Source organism: Pinus tabuliformis, chromosome 1_2 (assembly GCF_031772625.1).
Source record: "Pinus tabuliformis cultivar Carrire ecotype Pingquan chromosome 1_2, CPIR1, whole genome shotgun sequence".
NCBI classification, from domain to species: Eukaryota; Viridiplantae; Streptophyta; class Pinopsida; order Pinales; family Pinaceae; genus Pinus; species Pinus tabuliformis.
This window is the reverse complement of record NC_142298.1, coordinates 333,744,087-333,767,734: the sequence shown is the minus strand read 5'-3', so window position 1 is coordinate 333,767,734 and position 23,648 is coordinate 333,744,087. Positions and strand designations below refer to the sequence as shown.

At 35.9% G+C, this 23,648-nt stretch overlaps 1 protein-coding gene across 1 annotated transcript; it reads left to right on the top strand.

The window, feature by feature from the left end:
* The first annotated feature begins 17,692 nt into the window (after positions 1-17,692).
* LOC149205723 (aldehyde dehydrogenase family 2 member C4-like) lies at positions 17,693-23,182 on the top strand. Its single transcript, XM_089393538.1, has 11 exons — positions 17,693-17,725; positions 19,714-19,777; positions 20,124-20,266; positions 20,390-20,543; positions 21,092-21,321; positions 21,432-21,521; positions 21,610-21,783; positions 21,876-22,013; positions 22,390-22,527; positions 22,670-22,731; positions 22,889-23,182. The coding sequence occupies exons 1-11, from the start codon at positions 17,693-17,695 to the stop codon at positions 23,160-23,162; spliced, it is 1,500 nt and encodes a 499-aa protein (XP_089249664.1). The 3' UTR covers positions 23,163-23,182.
* Positions 23,183-23,648: the final 466 nt, after the last annotated feature.

The window sequence follows — 23,648 nt, the reverse complement described above, 5'->3', positions numbered from 1 at the left end:
AGATCATTCCAGATCTCCATTCGAATCATACACAGGATTCTAGATTCTTCTTCTGCCTCTATAAATTTGCAATTTCTCTGGCCAAGGAAAGCAAGCCAAGGCCCAAGCCTGTTATGTAATGCAAAGTGATTTCTGTTCTCCAGTGATTGTTTTATCTATTCTGCTATTTCTGACTAAGTAATCTTGTTGTTTCTCCATTTGTCTGTCTCAGTGAATTATTCTCTGCTATTGTTGTCTAAGTCTTTGACTATAAATCCGCTATGTGTTATGTATGCTCTGGTCTAACAAATTTGCAGCCCTTGATTAATTCAGCAACTACCACAACTCATGGTACATCGAGGAGCACTCTGACAGTCGTACTACAATGGGTTCTATATATCATAATGTGGGTGCTGTTGATTTTGTGGATTGGCTTCATAGTTTTGTTTCCTACCACTTTCTTCCGTCAATTCTTGAACAAATTGTTCACCATAACTGGCAGCTCATTCATGGGATACTCAGGTAGCCTCCATCTTCTATGATTTTTAACATCATAGTCAAGAGTATATCTAACGAAATATAATCACAAAAACCAATAAAAACATGTTGATTACTGAACAAACGGGTAGTCTAATTTTTCTGAGTTTTGGGCCTTTTTGGGTTTGGGTGCATATTTTTATCCGAAATTTTGAAATTAAGTTTCAGCTAGTTTGCATAATGGGAATGTCTCAGAGGTTTTTAAGTTGTTGAATTTATTTATGCATTTTAATGCACATTTTAAATTATTAATAATCACAATTTTATAAAAAATTGCCTGTCTCACCAGGCAAAAAAAACTCAGTGAATATTATCTGGAATACAACAGTAATTTATCGGAATCACATGTTTTAGCTGGGTAGTCTGTATAGTCCAAGTGCTCAATCTATTTATGCATCTATTTTTCAGAGCACTGAATCTATTAATGCATTTAAATGTATTCAAAAATACATTTAAATAACTAAAAATCATAAGTTAATAGGGATTTAATGAAATCAAAAGTTTTAGGTGTGTAGTTTGCATAGTCCAAGTACCCAATCTAATTATGCATCTATTTTTCAAAGCAGTGAATTTATTTATACATTTAAATACATTCAAAAATATGTTTTAAATAATTAAAAATCACAATTTAACCAAAATTATATTGTGAAATTCCAACCAAAATACCAAAACTGACAAAGTTCAATAAATTTTCTTTTGTTCGGTAATGGCACTACAGCCTAAAATTAAAATCAAATTTTTAACTTTGCTCAGAACTATTGCTTTTAGGATATTGAAACAATTGAAGTTCTGTATTTGGCCTGGTTTTCCAGCGGTACACCTGAACAAAATTCTAAAGCCATACATGTATGGTTCTGATTTAAAGAAATTAAAAATATGTATTTATCCAAAAAAGCCAAAAATACAACAATCAGACAGTGCCACAAACTTGTCAGAGATCGATAAATAACTGTTAAAATTTTAAATGATTTTTTATCATATTGTTAAATTCGAATTATATCAGTACTTTTTGGGCACCTGCTCCTATACTGAATTTAGTTAATTAAGTTTAATTGGGGCATATCCTCATATATTTTAGTATTTATTTTGAAATTCAGAGTGGAGGTCCAGGCTTTATATTCTCTTGTTTATTCTACAGTCTATGAATGTTAAAACTTTTGATAGAAACAATTGTTCTTGCATAGTCTTTCAGTTATACAAAACATATTTTATTGCAATAACAAAGCAGAATTTTCCAAGTCCATTCAAATGGGGTTTTATACGGAGGAACCTTCACCAAAACATTCTAGGCCAAGCAATTTAGATGTGAAGAGATCCATACGCTGGAAATAGAATTGCCCAAGCTGCAGGCAAAATTCTATGACCACCAAGCATATACTCAGTTTCTCTTATTTTAAACTCCTATACTGATAAATTGATTAATAAAATATAGTAGCACATATTATCCATAAATAAGAGATGGCTGCTTGATATTTTTGTGTAATTAAGGCCGCCATGCATATACACTACTGGAGTACATAAATTCTTGGACCTCCAGTCGATATAAAAGATAAATATTGACAAATACATTTCCATAGTACCCAACCGAGAACTCAATTTTTGGTGTTCACGGTTGATCAATGACAAATGATTAAATATGTTTTGTCTTAAATTTAGTAATAATCAGGTCTCGGTAATATGAAATTATCTGAAAACTTACACATTGCTTAACAATTCAGCGAGATGAAGATTTGACAGAATGTTTCTGATCCCGTCCTTCGTTGGAAATTGGGCTGCCCAGGCTAGGGCAATTTGCTCGTTTTGCCGTCGGCCCACGAAGTAATTGACGGCAAAGGCGATCAGGAAAGTGACACAGAAGAACTCTATGTAGTAACACTGAGGGCATGAGGGGATTAGAGTTTTTGCATAACAGGGCCAGGTTCAATGCACAGTAGAACTCGGAGGTGAAAAGAAGGTAACTCAACCGATATTTGGAAAAAGCAGTCAAAGTGCAGTGCATGCTTGCCAGATGACACTTCAAATCAACGGTTGAAAGTGTCTCACTTGATCGAACCGAGCAGGGTAAAAGTGTTGACCATTGTTGATGCATAGGAAGACTTATCAGCGTAAATATAGTTGTATATTTATGTATTTTAGAATGAATAAAGGTAAAAAAATAAGTTTAGGGTAGAGTAATATATACATAGTAGGAAATAACTAATCATGAAGAGTTTCTAAGAACTAATACGATTTTCATATCAATAAAAAATTAAACCAACACACATTATCTCTTGAGGATATCCTTGGGTTTTGAGTGGAAGTTTTGGAACCATTTAGATATTTTTATCATTAGATATGGTTATCGTGCTGTTAGACATTTTTGCGAGTGGAAAATCATCTTTTAGTTCCTAAATAAGAATTATAGGTTTTTAAAGATAATAATATGCTTCAAGCCACCACATATGACTTATTAATGGTATTTTAGATCCATTTTAATATTGGATTTATCAAGTTGAGAGGGATCAAATCTTTCAAGGTGAAAATCTCTTTTTTGAGTACAAAACTTGAAGAAAGACTTACACTTCGAAAAAATTGATCCTTTTAGGAGCTTGATAGATCTAGAATTAAGATGGATATATGCTAGGTTAATTATTAATTTTATTTTTTTAGTGTAATCTTTAATTTTATATAATTTCACTGAGTCAAAATGTTTTAATTAATAATTTATTTATTTATTTATTTTTATGTAATTTGACTAGGTCAAAATGTTAGATAACATAATATAAATGGACATTACAACAATTCTTCCATACTTGGATTGAGAGTGTCTCTTGGCCGAAAATGCGATAAAATTAAATTAAAAAAAAATTATAACATATTTTGATTGTGAAATGAGAGATGGATTTTAGGCATTTGGTATTGATGATCCATGGTATTGGCCCATGGTTTGATATGGTTAATAATATCTATGGTAAAGTAGGGTGAGTATCCATGGTTAAAAGTCTTGTTAATTGTAAGTATTATTTGGATTGTAAAATGAAGAATGGTTTTTTGGCATGTGGTATTGATGAGTCATCGTATTGGCCCATGGTATGGTAGGGTTAATAATATCTATGGTAAAATAGTGGTGAATATCCATGGTTAAAAATCTTTTTATATTGTAAGTATTAAGTTTTTTGAGGGCTTATTGATGAAATTTAAATATAGTTACACATTTATTATTTTTCTTTTAAATTTAATAAAAATATAATTAAATTAAATTCAAATAAAATATTTTAAGTGTGAAATAAAATATAGTTTTTGGGCATGTTGTATTATGGTATTGGGACAAATCCTATTTACAAGTTAATAATATCTATGGAAAAATGAACATGAATATCCATGGTTAAACATATTAATTAAATATGTTCTTATTATTTAAATTTAAATATGATTACATAATCATTATTCTATTTTATAACATAAAATGGATCTTAATTTATTGTTGCTATTTATATATTTTAAAGTAATATGTATATGTATATGATGATTTTTTTAATCTAAAAAGTTATTCGTAACTTTATTAATAAAAATAAAATTAAAATATAACAAATTTGAATTTTATTATCTTTATTACTTTTAAGTTTTTTCACGAACTACAACATTTCCCTCTGATTTTATATTAATTTTAACCGACATATAAATGTTTACCAATTTAAGTATTATAAGTTGGACATATTAATATCAATTCAACATATTAAACTAACATATAAAAATGTTTACAAACTTCCTTACTTTATATCTATACATTGCCTCTCTACTAAACTTTAGAACACTATGTTAATATTATTATAATAATATATATAATCGAACATAATTATTGTTATTTATATAATTATTAATAATCACAAATAATGAATCTTTAATAGTGGTTTTTATAATATATTTAATAATTATTAACCTAATTGACAAAGAGTTGTGCATATAATTCACATTAATATTTATTAATATAATTGTATATATATTTCGTATACTTAATTGGTATATATAAATGTAATTGTGCTAATATTAATAATGATGAGCTCTCCTCTCCTCTCCTCATTAGTGTGTACATTTTAAAGCCGCAGCAATAAAGATTTTAATCATTATTCAAACACTAATTTAGAAAGAAAAGCAGAGAAATCGTATTTGAAGTAATTCTTTGTGTAAGTCGCAAAGTTATTATTTGTATTTAATTTGGAGCACGTTAATCCCTAGCGTGGATGCCTCATAAATAGGATTATTCGCTGATTCATTCACTGGAATAAAACAATTCATTAGTTAAATTTTATTATTTTGTTTTTTAAATTTTATTATTTTGTTTTTTCGACTATGGAGTGGTATATAATATATGAGGTTAGGAGACATGTTAAAAATTATTGGAATTAATGGCAAAAGTTAAATTTAGATTATTGTTATGATGATGATAGGATTGAGACTCTAATTTTAGATCTCAGATCCTACTATCTAGGGACTGGTTGAGACCACCTTGTTAGTGTGAAAGCTTATATGTACTAGGTTGTTCTCTTTAGATATAGTGTGTATGAGTGTTTGTACACTTTCCAGGTATCTCACTTGGAGAGCCATTTAGGTAATATATTCATATTTTATCATGCTATCAGAGCTTTAGGGTTATCGATCCTGTAAGCTGTTTGAAAGGCATGACTAAGGCAAAATTGCTGCTTGGATTGGAAGGCTAAATGCGTCGATCCCACTGTTACTCTCCACACATTTTCTTTTGGTTGGTCGTAGAAGATATTTGGTGTCCAGTCGCGCATACCTTCGTGAATTCGTGGTGTATATTTGCGCCAACCCTGTTTTAAACAAAAACCTGCGTGTTTCTTGTTGAAAGCCTGCATGACCATGGCTGCTTGTTTTTTACCACCGAAGAGAAGGGTGCGTGGTAAAAACCGTGAACCTGCATGTGTGTGGTAAAAACTGTGTACCTGCATGTGCGTGGTAAAGACCATGGTAACAGATTGCTGGAGAAACGTTGTTTCTAGATTGGATTTGCGTGGTGAAGGAGAAGAGATGTGTGGTGACCATGGCTGTGTGGTGGCTCAAAGAGCTACGTGGGTGAAGTATGCTCATCTTGTATTAAGAACAACCCTGTGGGTGAAGGATCTGCTCTGGGGTGGAGTAACATTAGTGGCCCGAGTTTGGTGCGGTTGCTGCATCGTTTTTTAACATCTGTGGAAGGTGTGATGCGGTGGTGAGGACTGCCAACATAGCATTAAACAATTTTTTACTGCGTGTGGAGCTCGAGCAGAGTGTTGACGCCTGCACGGAGGCTGCGTGGAGGATATCGGCAACAGTGTGGAGCGTGGATCTATTTTGAAAAAAAAAGGCGTGTTAAAATTGCGTGGATCGACCCTGTAACTGGGAATTGCTTGCTGCGTGGAGAAAGCCGGAAGACCTGTGTAACATTGGTGTGGATCTTGAGGCGTTGCTGCAAAGGCAACGTTCTACCTATGGTGGATTGAATTCATCTTATGCCATTTTTTAATTATCATTTTGGAAATTTTTATTGTTTGAGAAACTTATGTTGCAGATTGTGGAGATCTGAAAATCAATATGGATTTGAAACTCAATCGGGTAAATTTTCTTTTGAATTATTATATGCCACAGAAAATGCGAAAGTTTTTGCTGATTTGAACCCATCTTCAGAAATATATGTTATCAGAAAGTGCTAATTACATATATCAGAATTATATATTGAGAACGTTTCCAGCTTGTGATAGGTCGTTTTGTTTCTCGTCACCAGAGCCGAGGGCACTAAGACCTGCGTGGCACATAAGCCACAGTTTACAAGGTTCTACAATTGAAGAGCTGCCAAAGGGAGAAGTTTCTCACCTGCGTGGTAACGGGGTTGTTGGAGCTCGTTAGAGGACCGTGTGGAGTCGAAAAGAAATCTCGAAGTGAGATAAGCTGGACTTTAACAACATGTCTATATTTTTAGATATTTTTATTTTGATGATGATGATGATTTTCTCATGTGGACATTTGGAAGCATTAGCATGGGTAGTATGTTCGAGTCAGAAGAAATTTCAGAAAAACAATGTGGTTCTGTTGATGACCACGAGAATCAAGAGGCACAATCTGTTGTGCAAGATCTTAAGATTGAAGACACACGAGTTGATCTACAGGAAGGGTGTAAAGAAGAAAAAAATGTTGAAGATAAATGGGACGAGCCACATGAAGCTGATTGTAAAGACATGGCAGAAGAAGACAAAGCTGGAGAGAATTTAAATAGTGATGATCTCATTAATATTTTTGTGTGTGCAGACGTTACATCAATGAATGATGAAGACATCATAGTTGACTTTTAGATGGTTGACACCGGAAATAGTGAGAAGGAAAATTCTCCTATCTAGCCTGCCATAATCTTGAGAAGGGCGAGAATAAGAATTCAAGATTTCCATCACTGGGGAAGAAATGAAGTGAAGAGACATCACTACCTCATGGCGAGGAAAGCAAAGATGAAGCCTTGACTCAAGATGAACAAGCATGGACTCTCAAGCAAGAATACTAAAATGAAAACTCTGTTACCAAGTTTTTTTTGTCATGTTTTAATTGTAAGCCTAGTTGAGACTAGACCAGTAGGCGTATGTTATTGTTCAGTACCCTTTCTCCATTAAGGGGGAGTGTTGGAATTAATGGAGAAATCTAAACTTAGATTATTGTTATGATGATGATAGGATTGAGACTCTAATATTAGATCTCAGATTCTACTATCTAGGGAGTGCTTGAAACCACCCTGTTAGTGTGAAAGCCTATATGTACTAGGTTGTTCTCCGGATTAGATATAGCGTGTATGGGTGTTTGTACACTCTCCAATGGTCTCACCTGGAGAGCCATTTAGGTAGTAATAAAAATAAATAACATTTAAAAATTTTAATTTAATTTTCCTTTGAATTAAATTGGGAATTAAATTAAATTTTATTTTTATAGCAATTTATAATAGTTAACTAAGTTAATTTGACTTAGTTGGCCCATTAAATTCGAATTGGAAGTCTATCTAGATTCATGTAAAGTGATTCCTAAATTTTAGGGGTCTTGGTTGAGTTATTTTGAGTTGTAATAGTGGGGACAAGCACTAGTTGCTCCACTAGTTAACTAAAGATTCATTGTTCAGAGGAAAGCCGAGTTGGGATTAGAGTTCAGGGTCAGTGTACTATCAGTTGTATAATTTTTTGAGTTGTACACAATCAGTTGAGGGCCTATGGATGGATTGTGCAGTTATGGAGTGAGAATTTCCCAATTAAATATGGGCTAATTCTCTCAGGAATTGCGCAAGGAAGTAGGAGCTTGAAAGGCTAGAAATTTGGCTAAGCATTGGCCAAAGGCAGTTAGTCAGGCAGAGGATAGAAAATACTTGTGGAGGTTGAGCTCAAGCTTGAGCAAAGAATATTGTATTCATCCAAGGCTTGCTTGTGAAGCAAAGAGACAGATTGTACTTGTGCAGGAATTGTTCGGGTTGAACAAGCATTGTATTTTCTTCTCAGGTCTTCTAGTTAATACAATATAGATAGTCGGGGTTTTGAGAAGTTTATTTCCCCAAAAAAATATTATGTTATGTGCGATTGAAATTCTTCTTTTTCTTCTTAGTGTTTTCATTGATCAATTTTTGTTTCCTCTAATGAGTAGAGTAGATTCTTGTCTAATGTTTTATCATATCACATAAGTTTTTGAATCTACAAGGAAAAAATTACATGATCACATAGATGAAGACATTATAGAAGAGGAGAATTTGAGTTTATTGTGTAGGTGAAATCGAATTTGTAGGTTCATATTTCAGAGTCAGCAGTATGTCATTCTACGGTTTGAGACTAGAGTATGCACTAGAGTGCAGCTCGAATTTACATAGATTGGAAGGACATGATGGAGGCAGTGTTGGAAGACAATAGGCTAAAGGAATTCATAGATCATAATATTCCGAAGCTAGCTACATCTGATGCTAAATATTTGGCTAATTGGAGAAAGTTTGTGGAAAAAGCGAGAAGGCTTATCCTAGAAGGAGTTTGAGATCATATTGTCTCAAATCTCCACGGTAAGGAAAATCCATTTGCAATGTGGAAGGCATTGATGGGCCTATTTCAAAATAGCAGTGACCACAGGAAGCTAGCACTAAAGGACAAACTCAGAAAGATCAAGATGGAGAAGGTTGACTCTATTCTGAAGTACTTGACCAAGTTCACTCAATGTCAGGATGAGATTGGAAGTGTTGGGATTACTATTTCAGAAGTCGATCTGGTGAGCCTAACACTTCTAGGGCTTCTCAAGAGTTGGCACAGTTACCAAGACTTAGTTAATAGGAGGGAGAAGCTGCCAGAGTGGGAGTAGTTGTGGTTACCTTCGACTTGGTACAAGAAGATTTTCGACGGAACACCAGAGATGGGACCTCTTCCAAAGAAGTGGAAAAGGACTTTGCATTAGTCAGCAAAAAAACTAAATTAAAGGGAAAGAAGTCCTAATACGAGGAGGGTGGCAAGAATAATGACTTGTCGAACATCAAGTATTTTCACTATCATGAATACGGGCACTATGCCATGAATTTTCCACAGAAGAAAGCAAGTAAGAAGGAGCCTGTGGTAGCAGCAGTAGGTGAAGCTCTAGCTTCACAATTTATACTTGATTTCACTCTCATTGCATGCATGGAAAAAACTGTAATGGGAAGCATGTGGTATCTTGACAGCAGTGCCTCGTTCCCTAGATGGGGAATAGATATCTCTTCAGTGACTTTGACAAGAAAGATCTGAAGTAAAAAATAGAGTTTAGAGATGATAGGAGGTATAATGGGATCGACATTGGTACAGTTAACTTTCAGAGGGAGTCTGGCTCTGCTCTAAAAATCACAGATGTGATGTATGTTCCAGGACTAAATAAGAATCTTGTTTCCATCACGGTATTGGAAGATTGTGGCTACGATGTGATTTTCAGGCAAAGGAAATGTTTTCCTTAGACATATCGCCAATGGACAAGTGAAACAGATCAATAAGCGAGTCAAGAAGCTGTATGCTCTAGAGGTCGAAGATTGATGCAAAGATTTGAGGAGAGAGGAAAAGGTTAGAGACTTGGTAGTTGAGAGGGAGCATGAATTAACTCTCAACATGCAACCTCAGAAGAAACCTAAAAAAGTTGTGGAGCAGCCACAATTAGAGAAGAAGAGAGGAGACCGAGTGGATACATCCACTCAAGTAGAGACCTCGAGTAGGGGGGAATTTCAAGCCAGGTGGGAAAATAGATCACATGAAGCCATAACTCCAGGTGGGAGGTGGTACGATGTGAAGTAATAGTCCCAAGAGTGTAGAAATTTGGGCAGGGTCCATTGAGATGTTTTGTTTCATGGATCATTACCTTACTACGGGATCCCATAGTACACAGTAGCAGGATGTATCAGTGGCGGTTGATGCAGTTAGATGTCAGACTGACATAGGCAGAGACTAGAAGCATCCAAATACTAGGGAGCGCAGAGCAAAGTTAGCAGTGGTGTAGATGGCACAGTGCACAGTCAACAACAACACAAAGTTTTTATTAGATAGTGCAGTAGCTAGTAGCAGTCTGAGACTGGTGGCATATGCAACACACTGATTTAGTTGGATATTTTTTAGTTTTAGAAGTTGCAGTAGCAACAACACTAGAGATTAGTGTTGCATGCAGGAAATTCCAAAGGTACCGGATCAGAATAGAGTTGAATTCCTTTCTTGTTGAGAGGGAGTGTTGAAAATAGCAATAAGAAATGTTAAAAATAACATCTATAAATTCTAATTTAATTTGTCCTTAAATTAAATTGGAATTAAATCGAAATTATATTCTCATAGAAACTTGTAATAGTTAACTAAGTTAATTTGACTTAGTTGGTTTAGTAAATTTGAGTTGGAAGTCTATTTAGAGTCATGTAGAGTGATTCCTAAATTTTACAGGTCTAGGTTCTTTTGAGTAGTAATTAATTAACTCGGTCTAACTGAATTAAAGTCAGTTAAACTAGTTCAAACAGTTAGAGGCGCTAGTACAAGGTCTAGTAGTGGGGACAAGCACAAGTGCAACTTCATTGCTCCACCAATTAACTAAAGATTCACTCATAAATAGCTCATGCATATCATTTCATAGGAATACCCAGTTGAGATTAGAGTTCACGGACAATGTACTATCAATTGTATAATTTTCTGAGTTGTACATATGGTGCACACAATCAATTGAGGGCCTATGGATAGATTACATAGTTATGGAGTGAGAATTTCCTAATTAAATATGGGCTAATTCTCTCAAGAATTGTGCAAGAAAGTAGGAGCTTGGAAGGCTAGGAATTTGGCTAAGTATTGGCCAAAGGTATTCAATCAGAAATAGGATAGAAAATACTTGTGCACGTTGAGCTGAAGGTTGAGTAGAGCACATTGTATTCATCTAAGGCTTTCTTTTGAAGTCAAGAGATAGATTGTACTTGTGCATGAATTGTTCAGGTTGAACAAGCATTGCATTTTATTCTCAAATATTTTGGTTAATGCAATATATAAAGTAGGGGTTTTTGAGCAGTTTTTTCCCCAAAAAAATATTGTGTTATGTGTGATTGAAATTCTTCCTTTTCTGCTTAATGTTTTCATCGATCAACTTTTGTTTCTACTAATGAGTAGAGAAGATTCCTGTCTTACGTTTTAGCATATCACGTAATTTGTTGAATTTACAAGTAAAAAATCTACAAGACGTAGCTGTGGCTGTCAAGCAAATGTTGGAGAGATACCAAGAATGTTAGAAAAATAAAGAGAGATGAGGAGAGAGAGATTTTTCACAACACAAATCTCACATCGTAATATTATTCATTACGACAGTTACATATATAGGAAATAACACACTGACTTCGACACCTCTAGATATTGACTCCAACTCATTACATAGGAATCAACATCTTCTAGAGTGACACCTAGGGACTCACAATAACAATTACACATGACATGGAAGCATTACTTCCAACACCCTCCCTTAATGCTTAAATGGAAATCATTAAAATCACTTATTAGAACAATAAAGATAATTTCTATCTGATTGGTCATCATCAACATTCACATCCACTTTGGAATCTTGCAAACTCTAATCTTTCACCACTACATCTTCAAGTTGTTACTTGACCTCCATTTAAAATGTAACCGCCTCTCACCATCGTTGATGAGCTTTGCAAGACCAACAATATTAACAACTCGGCTCGTCAGGGCTTCCACGATAAGAGCAGTCAAGTAATGAACCATCCTATGGACCAACCACCATTTGTCAGATATTTCGCTTTCAACTATCTGTCAGTTGCTAGGATGGAGGTCTCAATACTGAATGTGTTCAAAATTTTATCAAACAACTTGACTTTACTAACACAAGAATTGATGTTGCAAACACCGGGGTTTCCATTTTCAGAACTAACAACACTTTTTATAACCAATATAAACACACAATAATTGATGTTTCAGACACCGGGGCTTCTAGTTTAAGAACCACCAACTATATTTTATAAGAAAAATAGAAAACTACCACTAGAACCACAATAAAAACAATCATATGACAATTAGAGATATAAATTCCATGCTTAAGATTATTTCCCCTGTTAGCTTTCTCCTTGAATGCCAAGATGCCCTCAAGCATGAAATTAGGAAATGAGAATCATACCCTGCTCATTTTATACTAACTTCCCAGCCTTACCATACCAGCACATGCCCAAAGGCTCCTTGAATGCCCAAATGGCACACGATAGATCTTGTCATTGACATCTACTTAAGTAAAGATCTGGATTTTCTCTAGCATAGATCCCTATAGATGTATCTTTCAAGCAGTGTTTCTTTCCTTTACACAGGCCCTCTATCCCATGTTTCCAAGCTTTTCCATGGTGATTTTAGTGAGCTCGCAACAAGTTGATGCAAAGATCTCATCCCCGCAGACGCAAAAAATGAGATCTGCCTCCCTAAAGCCACCAACTACCCACACAATGCAAGCAACTCGTTATTTCATGCTGCCGAATTTGAATATATCCAAATCCCACTACGTAGCTTAAGTCCTCCTCATTCATGTGCAACACCTCCTCAGTCACCAACGTGATCTTCCCTTGGAGTCAGAAAGGCATCAAGAGCCACATATTGAACCTTCAATTCAGCTTCTTGTTGCGATTGACTAGCCAATATAATAAATGCATTAAACGGTTGTTAGCGCGTCGAGGGTTCAAATCACAGTGCACGTTATGGTTCATGCTCCATAACATGTGGGCACGTCGCTCCTCCACTTACAGTGGTGCCCACTGCTTAGCCTTTATTTCCTTTCAAAGCACAATGCAGGTCCCTCTATGTGTTTCCAAGCGAGAAGAACCTCCCTCTTTGGACAACTCAAGATCGAGCATCTATGGTTATGAAGGATATTTAATAGAGGCTCTACAACTTCTTGAGTTACAACTCCAATACTTCACACAACAAAATTCCAATGTCCTTCAAATTATGCCAATTAAGCAGATTAAACAATCTTTGACACAAATAAAAATTGATGCCTAACCAACGGGATCATCCAATGAGGCTCAGGTTGCAAAAAACTTACTGAATGCCAAAAAACTCTCCATAATTCTACAGTCAAATTTACACAAACAATAGACACAAAACGATCCAACAGGGTTACTCCAAATACATGAAACAAATATTAGATTTGGTTTTAATGCACCACGATGAACCACAGAAACCATAGAATTTGAATAGCATCCTCAAACTCTTGACATGTTTCAAGAGAAATGGCTTCGATCTGCACTCGGATAGGAAAATGGCGGTCTCCACACACCTATATGCACTTTCATAGCAATTGCACCCACACCTCCTCGGCATTCATGGCACTTAAATTTTTGGAATCGTCTTTTGATTCAACATACAGATCGATAAAACCCAGTACATCCAATCTCGCTCAAACATACGGTGAACATATCTACAAATAAAAATAATATAATTTACTCACACCACACAATCTCCTACCCTATTGATTTACACGAATAAAATTCAGGGCTTTCTCACATTTTTGTGGCCCTCCCTTGAGGGAGACAAGCTGAGTCAAGCGAGAACCAGCTCCGATACCATGTTAGAAAAATAAAGAGAGCTGAGCAGAGAGATTTTGCACAACACAAATATCACCTTGTAATATTATGTTAGATCAGAGCATTCATAACACACATCAGATTTATGCTCAGAGACTTAGACGACAATAGCAAAGAATAATTTCAGAGACAGAAAAATGGAGAAACAACAAGATTACTCAATCAAAAACAACGGAATAAATAAAACAATCACTGGAGAACAGAAATCACTTAGCATTACATAACAGGCTTGGGCCTTGGCTTGCCTTCCTTGGCCAGAGAAATTACAAATTTATAGAGGCTAAAGAAGGATCTAGAATCCTGCATGTGATTTAGATGGAGATCTAGAAACTAATGGTGGTGTAGAAGGATCTAGAATGTTGCATGTGATTTAGATGGAGATCCAGAAACTAATGGCAGTGTAGAAGGATCTAGAATCATGCATGTGTTCTAGATGGAGATCTAGAAACTAATGGCGGTGTAGAAGGATCTAGAATTCTCCATGAATTTGGCTTCACACTTAACATTCTCCCACTTGAAGCCAAATAAGAGTCATGAATCAAGTCACACCGAGTCCTACCATGCCTCTACATAACTTATGTTTATTTCGTGGTAAAATCTTAGTGAGCATATCAATAGGTTTCCTATCTGTATGGATCTTTTCCAAGGATAATTGTTCTTCCTCCAACACATGCCAGATCCAATGGTACCTTAAGTCAATGTGCTTGGTTTTTCACCAAGTGAATGGCACTCTGACTATCACAATATAACACATACTTGTCCTTCTTTATTCCTATCTCTCCTAGGAATTGCTGCATCCACAACATCTCTTTACAAGCTTCTGTTGCAGCTATGTACTCTGCTTCTGTTGTAGAGAGGGCTAATATTCTTTGTAGCCTTGGCACCCAAGATATTGCTGCACCTGCAAATGTATACAAATAACCTGTAGTGGACTTTCTGGTGTCCATATCTCCAGCCATATCTGCGTCTATAAATCCTTCAAGCACAGTCTTATTATGAACAAAACATGAACAATAATGACTAGTACCCTTGAGATACCTCAAAATCCATTTTACTGCTTGCCAATGTTGTTTGCCTAGATTGGCAAGGAACTTACTCACTACTCCTACTGAATATGAAATGTCTAGTTGTGTGCATACCATGGCATACATCAAGCTGCGAACTGCTGAAGCATAAGGAATCTTGCTCATTTCTTCTTTCTCCTTGTCATCACTAGGACATAATTCAGTACTCAGATTGGAGTGCGCTGCAAGGGGTGTACCAATTGGCTTGGAATCCTTCATATTAAACCTGTCAAGCACCTTCTTGATATATTTTTCTTGTGACAACCACAACCTTTTGTTTTTCCTGTCACGCATAATCTGCAAGCCCAATATCTGTTGTGCTGGTCCCAAATCCTTCATTGAAAATTTGCTACGCAAATATTTCTTCAACCTATTGATCTTATTCTTATCATGCCCAACAATCAACATATCATCCACATATAACAATAATATGATATACTTTTCTTGATCATACCTCTTGATATAGACAGAATGGTCAGCTTCTAACCTCTGGAAACCATGTTCCAACATGAATGAATCAAATTTCTTGTACCATTATCGAGGTGCCTGTTTCAACCCATAGAGACTCTTCTTCAACCTACAAACAAGGCCTTCTTTGCCTTTTTCTATGAAGCCTTTTGGCAGCTCCATATAACTTTCTTCCTCCAATTCACCATGAAGGAAAGCAGTTTTTACATCTAACTGTTCACATTCTAAGTCTAAAGTAGCAACTAGACCAAGAATGACTCTAATGGATGACATTTTAACAACAGGTGAGAAAATTTCAGTGAAGTCAATACCTTCTTTTTGGGCAAAACCTTTCACCACCAGCCTTGCTTTATACCTCTCCTTATTTTCGTCACCTTCATGCTTAATCCTGTAAACCCATTTGTTTTGTAGAGCCTTTCTACCTTTTGGGAGGTTTACCAACTCCCAAGTTTTATTTTCTAGCAAAGAGTTCATTTCTTCTTCCATTGATTTCTTCCATTCTTCATTGTGCTCAACTTTACAGGCTTCCTGAAAACAATTAGGCTCGCCTTCATTAGTCAACAAAATATAGTTTGAAGGAAGATACCTTTGTGAAGGCTTATGAGGCGTAGAAGATTTGCGAACCAACTGTGGTTGTGCATTATCAAGTTGAATCTCCTATAAAGGTTCTTGTAAGATTCCTTCTTCTTGTTGTTCATCATTTTCCACTTGTTGTTCTTCATGCTCCTGAATTCGCTGTTCATTTTCTTGTATTGGTGGGATGTTTTCCTACTTCTCTTCAAACCTGTCAATAACCTTCTTGACCTCCAACTCACCTACAGTCCTCTTGAACATTTCTGACTCATTAAATATAACATCTCTGCTTCTAATAATTTTATGTTTGACAGGATCCCATAGATGATAACCAAAATCTTCATCCGCATATCCCAAGAAAATGCATTTCATAGATTTATCATCTAGCTTAGTTCTATTTTCTTTGGGAATATGTACAAATGCTTCACATCTAAAGATTTTCAAGTGAGAATAATTCAAATTCTTACCAGTCCAAACTTCTTTAGGGATACCACCATCCAAGTCTGTAGTTGGAGATCTATTTATGAGGTAGCAAGCGGTCCTGATTGCTTCAGCCCAAAAATTCTTCTCCAAATTAGAATTGGACAACATACTTCACACCGTTTCCATTATGGTGCGATTCATCCTTTTTGCGACACCATTTCGTTGAGGAGTACCAAGCACAATCTTCTCATGCATTATGCCAATACTGTTACAATATTATTTAAATGCATTTGAGCAATATTCTCCATCATTATCTGTTCTTAAACACTTCAACAATTTGTTAGTCTCTCTTTCAACAACAACATGGAATTTTTTAAATATTCCAAACACTTCACTTTTACTTTTCATAGGATATGCCCAAACCTTCCTGGATGCATCATCTATAAATGTTACAAAATATGATGCTCCTCCTAATGATTTGATGTTAACAGGCCTAAACACATCTGATTGTACCAATTCTAACACATTTTCCTTTCTGTCATGGCCACCTCTAAGGAATGAAACCCTTATTTGTCTACCATATATACAATGCTCACAAAGATCAAGATTGTAGGATATCAAACCTGACAATAAATTTTTACCAACAAGGATTTTTAAGCCCTTCTCGCTCATGTGACCCAAACGCTTATGCCACAGATCTGCTGAATTTCCTTCTTTTGTGACAACAGCCAAATCTGATTTTCCTATCAGTGTCTTCAATGTGTATAATGTTCTTATCTTGGATCTTTTGGCCACGACCAATGCTCCTTTGCTAATTTTCCAGCCTTTTCCAAATCTTGTGGAATAGCCTTCATCATCCAGTCGTCCCATAGAGATTAAACTCATGCGCATTTCTAGTACATGCCTGATCTGTTTCAACAATATATCTTGTCCATCTTTCATCTTTATTTGGACATCTCCCACTCCAATAATACTGCAAAAACGATTATTCCCCAAATGCACTCTACCATAATCACCAGGATTATATGAAACAAAACTATCTTTGCATGGGGTTACATGGTGAGATGCCCCAGAGTCAAGGATCCAATCAAAGCTACTGCTATATGTATATACACATGCATCCTCTACTGAAACAGTAAACAACACATCACCATCTGTGGCTACAGCAGTGGTCTTACCTTCATTTGTGCTGGATTACTTGTGATTTGTACTGGACAGTCTTTGATCCTTTTGTCCTTTCTTCCAGAATCGACATTCTTTCTTCATGTGCCTGGGTTTGCCATAATGAAAGCAGATGATCCTGCCTCTCATTGATTTTGATCGGCCTCTCAATCTTGATCACCCTTGCCAGCCTTGATCCATTCTCCTACCACGATCAGCTAGAGCTAGAGGCTCTCCTCCCTGGTTTTCTGCAATTGAATTGTGTCGCAACTCTTCATTCATTAAACTACTGCTGACATCATGAAACTTCAGGGTCCCTATAGTTGCTGAAGTGCTCATAGCTACAATTAAATTTTCCCAGCTGTCTGGCATAGGACACGTTAGCAAAATGGCTCCAATTTCATCATCTAAAATGATTTTAATAGAGGCAAGTTGATTAGTAATAGTATTAAATGCATTCAAGTGCTCAGCAACTGAAGCACCCTCTTTCATCTTGAGATTATAAAGCTTCTTCATCAAGAACACTGTGTTTCATGCCGTGTTCTTCCCATATAGATCACGGAGCTTCTTCTATAATCCTTCTGTCGTCTTTTCTCCGGACACATTGAAATACACATTCTTTGCTAGATATTGGCAGAATGTTGCAATTTCCTTTCTATCTAGCTTATTCCATTCTTCATTTGTCATCAATGAGGGTTTCTTTGTTGTGCCCTCAATTGGCAAACACTGATCCTTCAAAATCAGTATATCCTCCATCTGTGATTTCGATAGGGCAAAATTAGCCCCTCTCAACTTCTCCATATATGTAACTACTGTCTCCATTTTCAATCAAATTCACGCCCCAAAACTTTAATTATTGCTCTTTAAAATTTAGTGATAATGACCTTCCTCCCTTTAAATTCAAAATTCCAACATATAATTATATATGTTTCATAATAAATATAAAAAACATATATAATGTTTTAACCTTTTCACATTCACACATAAATACGTTGGTTTGAAAAAAAAACTTGACGTCTATGTGCAAGCTTGATGTAAAAAAAATTACGAACTCCACTTAAAGCACTTACGCACTCCACATTTTAGGCTTCATGGCAAGTTTCACCATATGCCCACGATCTTTTTATTTATTGCAACAATTGTCTTAACATTCCTCAGCTATTTCCTAAACAGATCCTTTTCCTGGACTCTCTTCTTTGCAACGATTTCCGATTTCCTGGACAGATCCTTTAACAGCTCCAGAGGTAACATCCAACATTTTAATGAACGCTGCCAGAGTAAGACGATGGCGCTAAGTGGCTTGCACAGTGGATATTTGAGCCTGGCTCCGATACCAGTAGTTTCAGAGCATTCATAACACGCAACATATTTATACTCAGAGACTTAGACGACGATAGCAAAGAATAATTTCAGAGGCACACAAATGGAGAAACAACAAGATTACTCAATCAGAAATAGTGGAATAAATAAAACAATCACTGGAGAACAGAAATCACTTAGCATTACATAACAGGCTTGGGCCTTAGTTCGCCTTCCTTGGCCAGAGAAATTACAAATTTATAGAGGCTTAAAGAAGGATCTAGAATCCTACATGTGATTTAGATGGAGATCTAAAAACTAATGGTGGTGTAGAAGAATCTAGAATCATGCATGTGATTTCGATGGAGATCTAGAAACTAATAACGGTGTAGAAGGATTTAGAATCGTGCATAGAAACTATACATGACATAGAAACCTTCCAACACCAAAAATAAAATATTTATAATTCCCCAATAATGTTAAAAATAGAAAGCTACACATCACGAACATTTGAAAATCTAACCAAGATCGTTACGCCAACTTTCTAAGGGTTGACTCGTTCAGTTCAGAGTTAAATTTAATCATATAGATTATATTGAACAGTTTCTGGTCACAGATGATATTGAACAGTTTCTGGTCGTGTGAATGGAAAGTAACAGAGCTACAATTAGTGAATTTAACTGTCTGCTCGTGAGATTGTAAAGATTGTAAAGTAACGGAGGTAAAAGGAGCGTCTTTAACCGTTTCTGCTTGTGAGATCGGAAAGTAACGGAGGTAGAATTGAAAATGTGTCTATGCCCCGCACCTAGAGAAATTCTTTTCTCTGTCATTCAGTCATTTTCCTATAAATAGGATATCAATATATTCATTAAGCTCTCTGAGATTCCTCCATAGAAGGTATTGCTTATAATGGAATTCTTTCCATTTCATTTACTTTTCAACTTTCTAAGTATTGGGTGCATGGCTTTTGCTATGGATCTGCGTCTGACTTCAATGTTTAAGACTTTTTAATAACTAATGATGTGCAGTTGTGAAGGATTCAAGGAATTGGGGTTGCGCGAAAGAATGGATAGCTCAAATAGTGGGGTCGGTAACGGTACGGATCCGGACCATATTGTGTCTGTGAAATTCACCAAACTGTTCATCGATGGAGAATCTGTCGATGCAGTTTCAGGTATTTATATGCTATGTTGAAATATTCTGAGTTTTATTTACTAATTTCGGGATATAAGTTGTGTATATGTTTAATTTTTTCTTAATTCTGTCCTGAAGTTATGTAGATTTAGGGAGGAAATTGATGTAGATTTGGAGAATATCTCAAAATCTGATGATAACTGATGGTCAGATTCTAGGATATTTCCTGAATTTACAATCGAGTATCCCCATCTACAATATGAGCGAGTGAAAATATGATTATTTCTTTTATCTTAAAGTTAAATGCCTGTGTGAAACTTGCATGCTTAAATATTCTGAGTTTGGCATTTCTGTCGACTAATGGGTGGAAGGTGTTGGTGGTGCAGGGAAGACTTTTGAAACTTTGGATCCTCGAACAGGAGATTTGATAACACGTGTCGCAGAGGGTGATAAGGATGATGTGGATTTGGCCGTGAAGGCCGCTCGGAAGGCTTTTGATAACGGACCTTGGCCTCGAATGTCTGGCTATGTAATATCATTCTTTATATCGTTGTCCATACATGCATTCTCTGTAATACATGGTCAGCCCTCTGCTTTTGCCTTGTGATTTGGATCTGATGAAGAATTTGCTTTTGTTTGCTTTTGTGTGTAGGAAAGGGGTCGCTTTCTGAACAAGTACGCAGATTTGGTAGAGCAGCACATAGATGAACTAGCAGCTCTTGAAACCCTAGATAATGGAAAACCATTGACCCTTGCTCGTGCTGTCGATGTGCCGGGGTGTATCCAGACTCTCAGATACTTTGCAGGTACTCAACAGTCAATACTCCATGATATACGTGCTTAAAATATCTCCCATCAAGAGGAAATTCCAGTCTTAGATTTATCTTGTTGTAGGTCAACGAGGGTTTCTCATTATGGTTCATTGTCGAAGGTTGTAACCTGTAAGCATCCGGACTAATTATTATTAGTGTTTAAGTGTGATTTTTGTAAAGTTTTTTTTGGGATATTTTAAGATCTAATTTCTCGATACTATTGAAATCTTAAATTTAAGATAATTATAAAATTTATATATAATTAAAAAACCAATTTAAATAACAAAAATCCAAATTTCACGACAATTTTTTTTATTGGATTCCAACCAAATATCTAACCAAAAACCATTATCATACCTCCCACGGTCAAATACTAATTTCATCCATTCATAAACCTAACAAGACCTCCCACTGTCAAATATTTATTTCAGCCATTCATAATTATCAGTAAAAAAAACATTATATAACTTGCACAGTTCCGGAAATGCAATTAACAATGGTTTCTATATAATTATAATATATAAATTTCATAACATGTACAGGAGCAGCTGATAAAATACATGGGGAAACATTAAAAATGGGAGGGCCATATCAGGGCTATACATTGCATGAGCCCATTGGAGTGGTTGGTCAGATTATACCCTGGAACTTCCCACTGGTCATGTTTTTCATTAAAATCGCTCCTGCTTTGGCTTGTGGATGCACTGTAGTGATCAAACCTGCAGAACAAACTCCTCTAACTGCACTTTATTGCGCGCATTTGGCCAAGGAGGTAACTCATTACATGTTTTCGAAATTTCTATCCACCGTTCTAGTGAGAAATTATTTTTAATCCGCAAGAAGTTTTCAGGCCAATGTTTCATTGTTTTCTTGTTGTAACAGGCTGGGCTTCCACCTGGTGTTCTTAATGTAATAACTGGTTTTGGAGAAACAGCTGGTGCTGCAATAAGCAGCCATATGGATATTGATAAGGTAAATTATCTGTTAGGTTTCAAATTTATCTTTCTTAGCATCAAGGTACCATGAACACATTGGTAAAGAAGTATTTGTTTCTGTGTAGGTTGCCTTTACAGGGTCTACTGAAATAGGTCGGGCTATCATGGTGGCCGCTGCTCAGAGCAACTTGAAAGCTGTAACTCTTGAACTCGGGGGAAAATCTCCTTTGATTATCATGGATGACGCTGATATTGAGGAGGCCGTGAATCTTGCCCACAGGGCGATATTTTTTAACATGGTACGCACAACCCAACTATGTAGTCATGGACCATGGTCAATTATTAGGTCCTTCCATTATTCAAACCAATTACTGTTTCATTTGGTTGGCAGGGACAAGTATGCTTCGCAGGATCGCGTATATATGTTCAAGAGGGCATCCACGATAAATTTGTGAAGAGAGTAGTGGAAAGAGCGAAGAAGCAGGTGGTTGGCGATCCTTTCAAGCCAGAAGTTGATCATGGTCCTCAGGTAAGTTTAATCTTTCTGTGCAATTATATCCGCAATTTTGTGTGTGGGGCTGTGATTTTTAGAACTGTATTCATCATATTCTGGGATACCAATATTTGTTGAAATTCGTCATCAATACCTCCGAAATCTGAAACTGCAATTTACATTCCGATTCCATATGTGAATTCCATAGTTTCGAAAACCCTACTGTACTCTGGTGAAACCCTACTGTGCTCTACTGTACTAAATGTGAATCTGGTATTTCAAAGAAGAATGATTTTGGCTAGGTAGACTGGAAAGGAACAACAAGAATTGATGAGAGCAATATAAGCATAAAAAAACTTGTGTCAATGTGTAACCCAATATTCATGTTAAATACTCTTCCCTTTATGATCAGATTGACAAGACACAATTTGAGAAAATATTGGAATACATAGAGCTCGGGAGGCGAGAGGGAGCAAAACTATTGACAGGAGGTAATCGCGTCGGCGAGAAAGGATTTTACATTGAACCAACCATTTTCTCCCATGTGCAGGTACTCTCAATGAATGCCATACACTAGATGCCATAATTTTTTAATTTCACAACAGTTTAAAAAAATAAAATTTAGAGAAAACATGTGGGATAATTTCTTTTTCATGTTTTATGTTTGATTTATTTCTGGTTTGATGTATTAGGAGGAGATGAAGATTGGCAAAGAAGAAATATTTGGACCAGTCATGTCCATTTTCAAGTTTAAGTAAGATTTTTCTAACGCAATATAGACTTTAAATTGCCATCTATAAGAATTTGAATTTCAAACAAAAATTATTAACTATTATATTACACTATCTGTTCTTCGTCATGATTCGTATCACAGTTAATTGCTTTTTACAACTTTAGGATGATATTCGCAGGACTATTGAAGAAGCCATAGAACGGGGGAATAAAACAATATATGGTTTAGCCGCTGGAATTGTGACGAAGAATATAGATACAGTCAATAGACTTTCGAGATCTATTCGAGCAGGAGTGATTTGGGTCAACTGCTACTATGCATTTGATTCTGATGCTCCGTTCGGAGGGTACAAGATGAGTGGAATTGGCAGAGAACAAGGTCTTGATGCTCTTAAGAATTATTTGGCAGTCAAGTGTGTGATAACTCCCCTCCATGATTCACCTTGGTTGTAGAATTGTGGTTTAATGTGTTTGGGAGATGTTTCATAGCATCATATATCACATTTATTTGGGGTCGATTGCTACTTCGCATTTGATCTTGATGCTCCGTTTGGAGGATATAATATGAGTGAGATTGGCAGAGAGCGACGTCTTGATACTCTTAAAAAAGATTTGGCAGTAAAGTGTGAGATAATTCCTCTTCATGATTCACCTTGGTTGCAGAACTATCTCTGACAATTCCTCTTCATGATTCACCTTGGTTGCAGAACACCTTGGTTGCAGAAATATGTTTTAATGGGTTTGTGAAATGTTTTATACCATCACATATAATAGGCGTCCTTTTTATTATTGGAAGCGGGCACACTAATCTTTTTCCTAATGGAATTCTCACAAATAATCAGATATTTAATGCAGATTTAAATTATTAAATTTACGAAATATTATTATAAATTTACTATTCAATTCATTAATGGTCATGATTAAACCCGATGTGGAAAG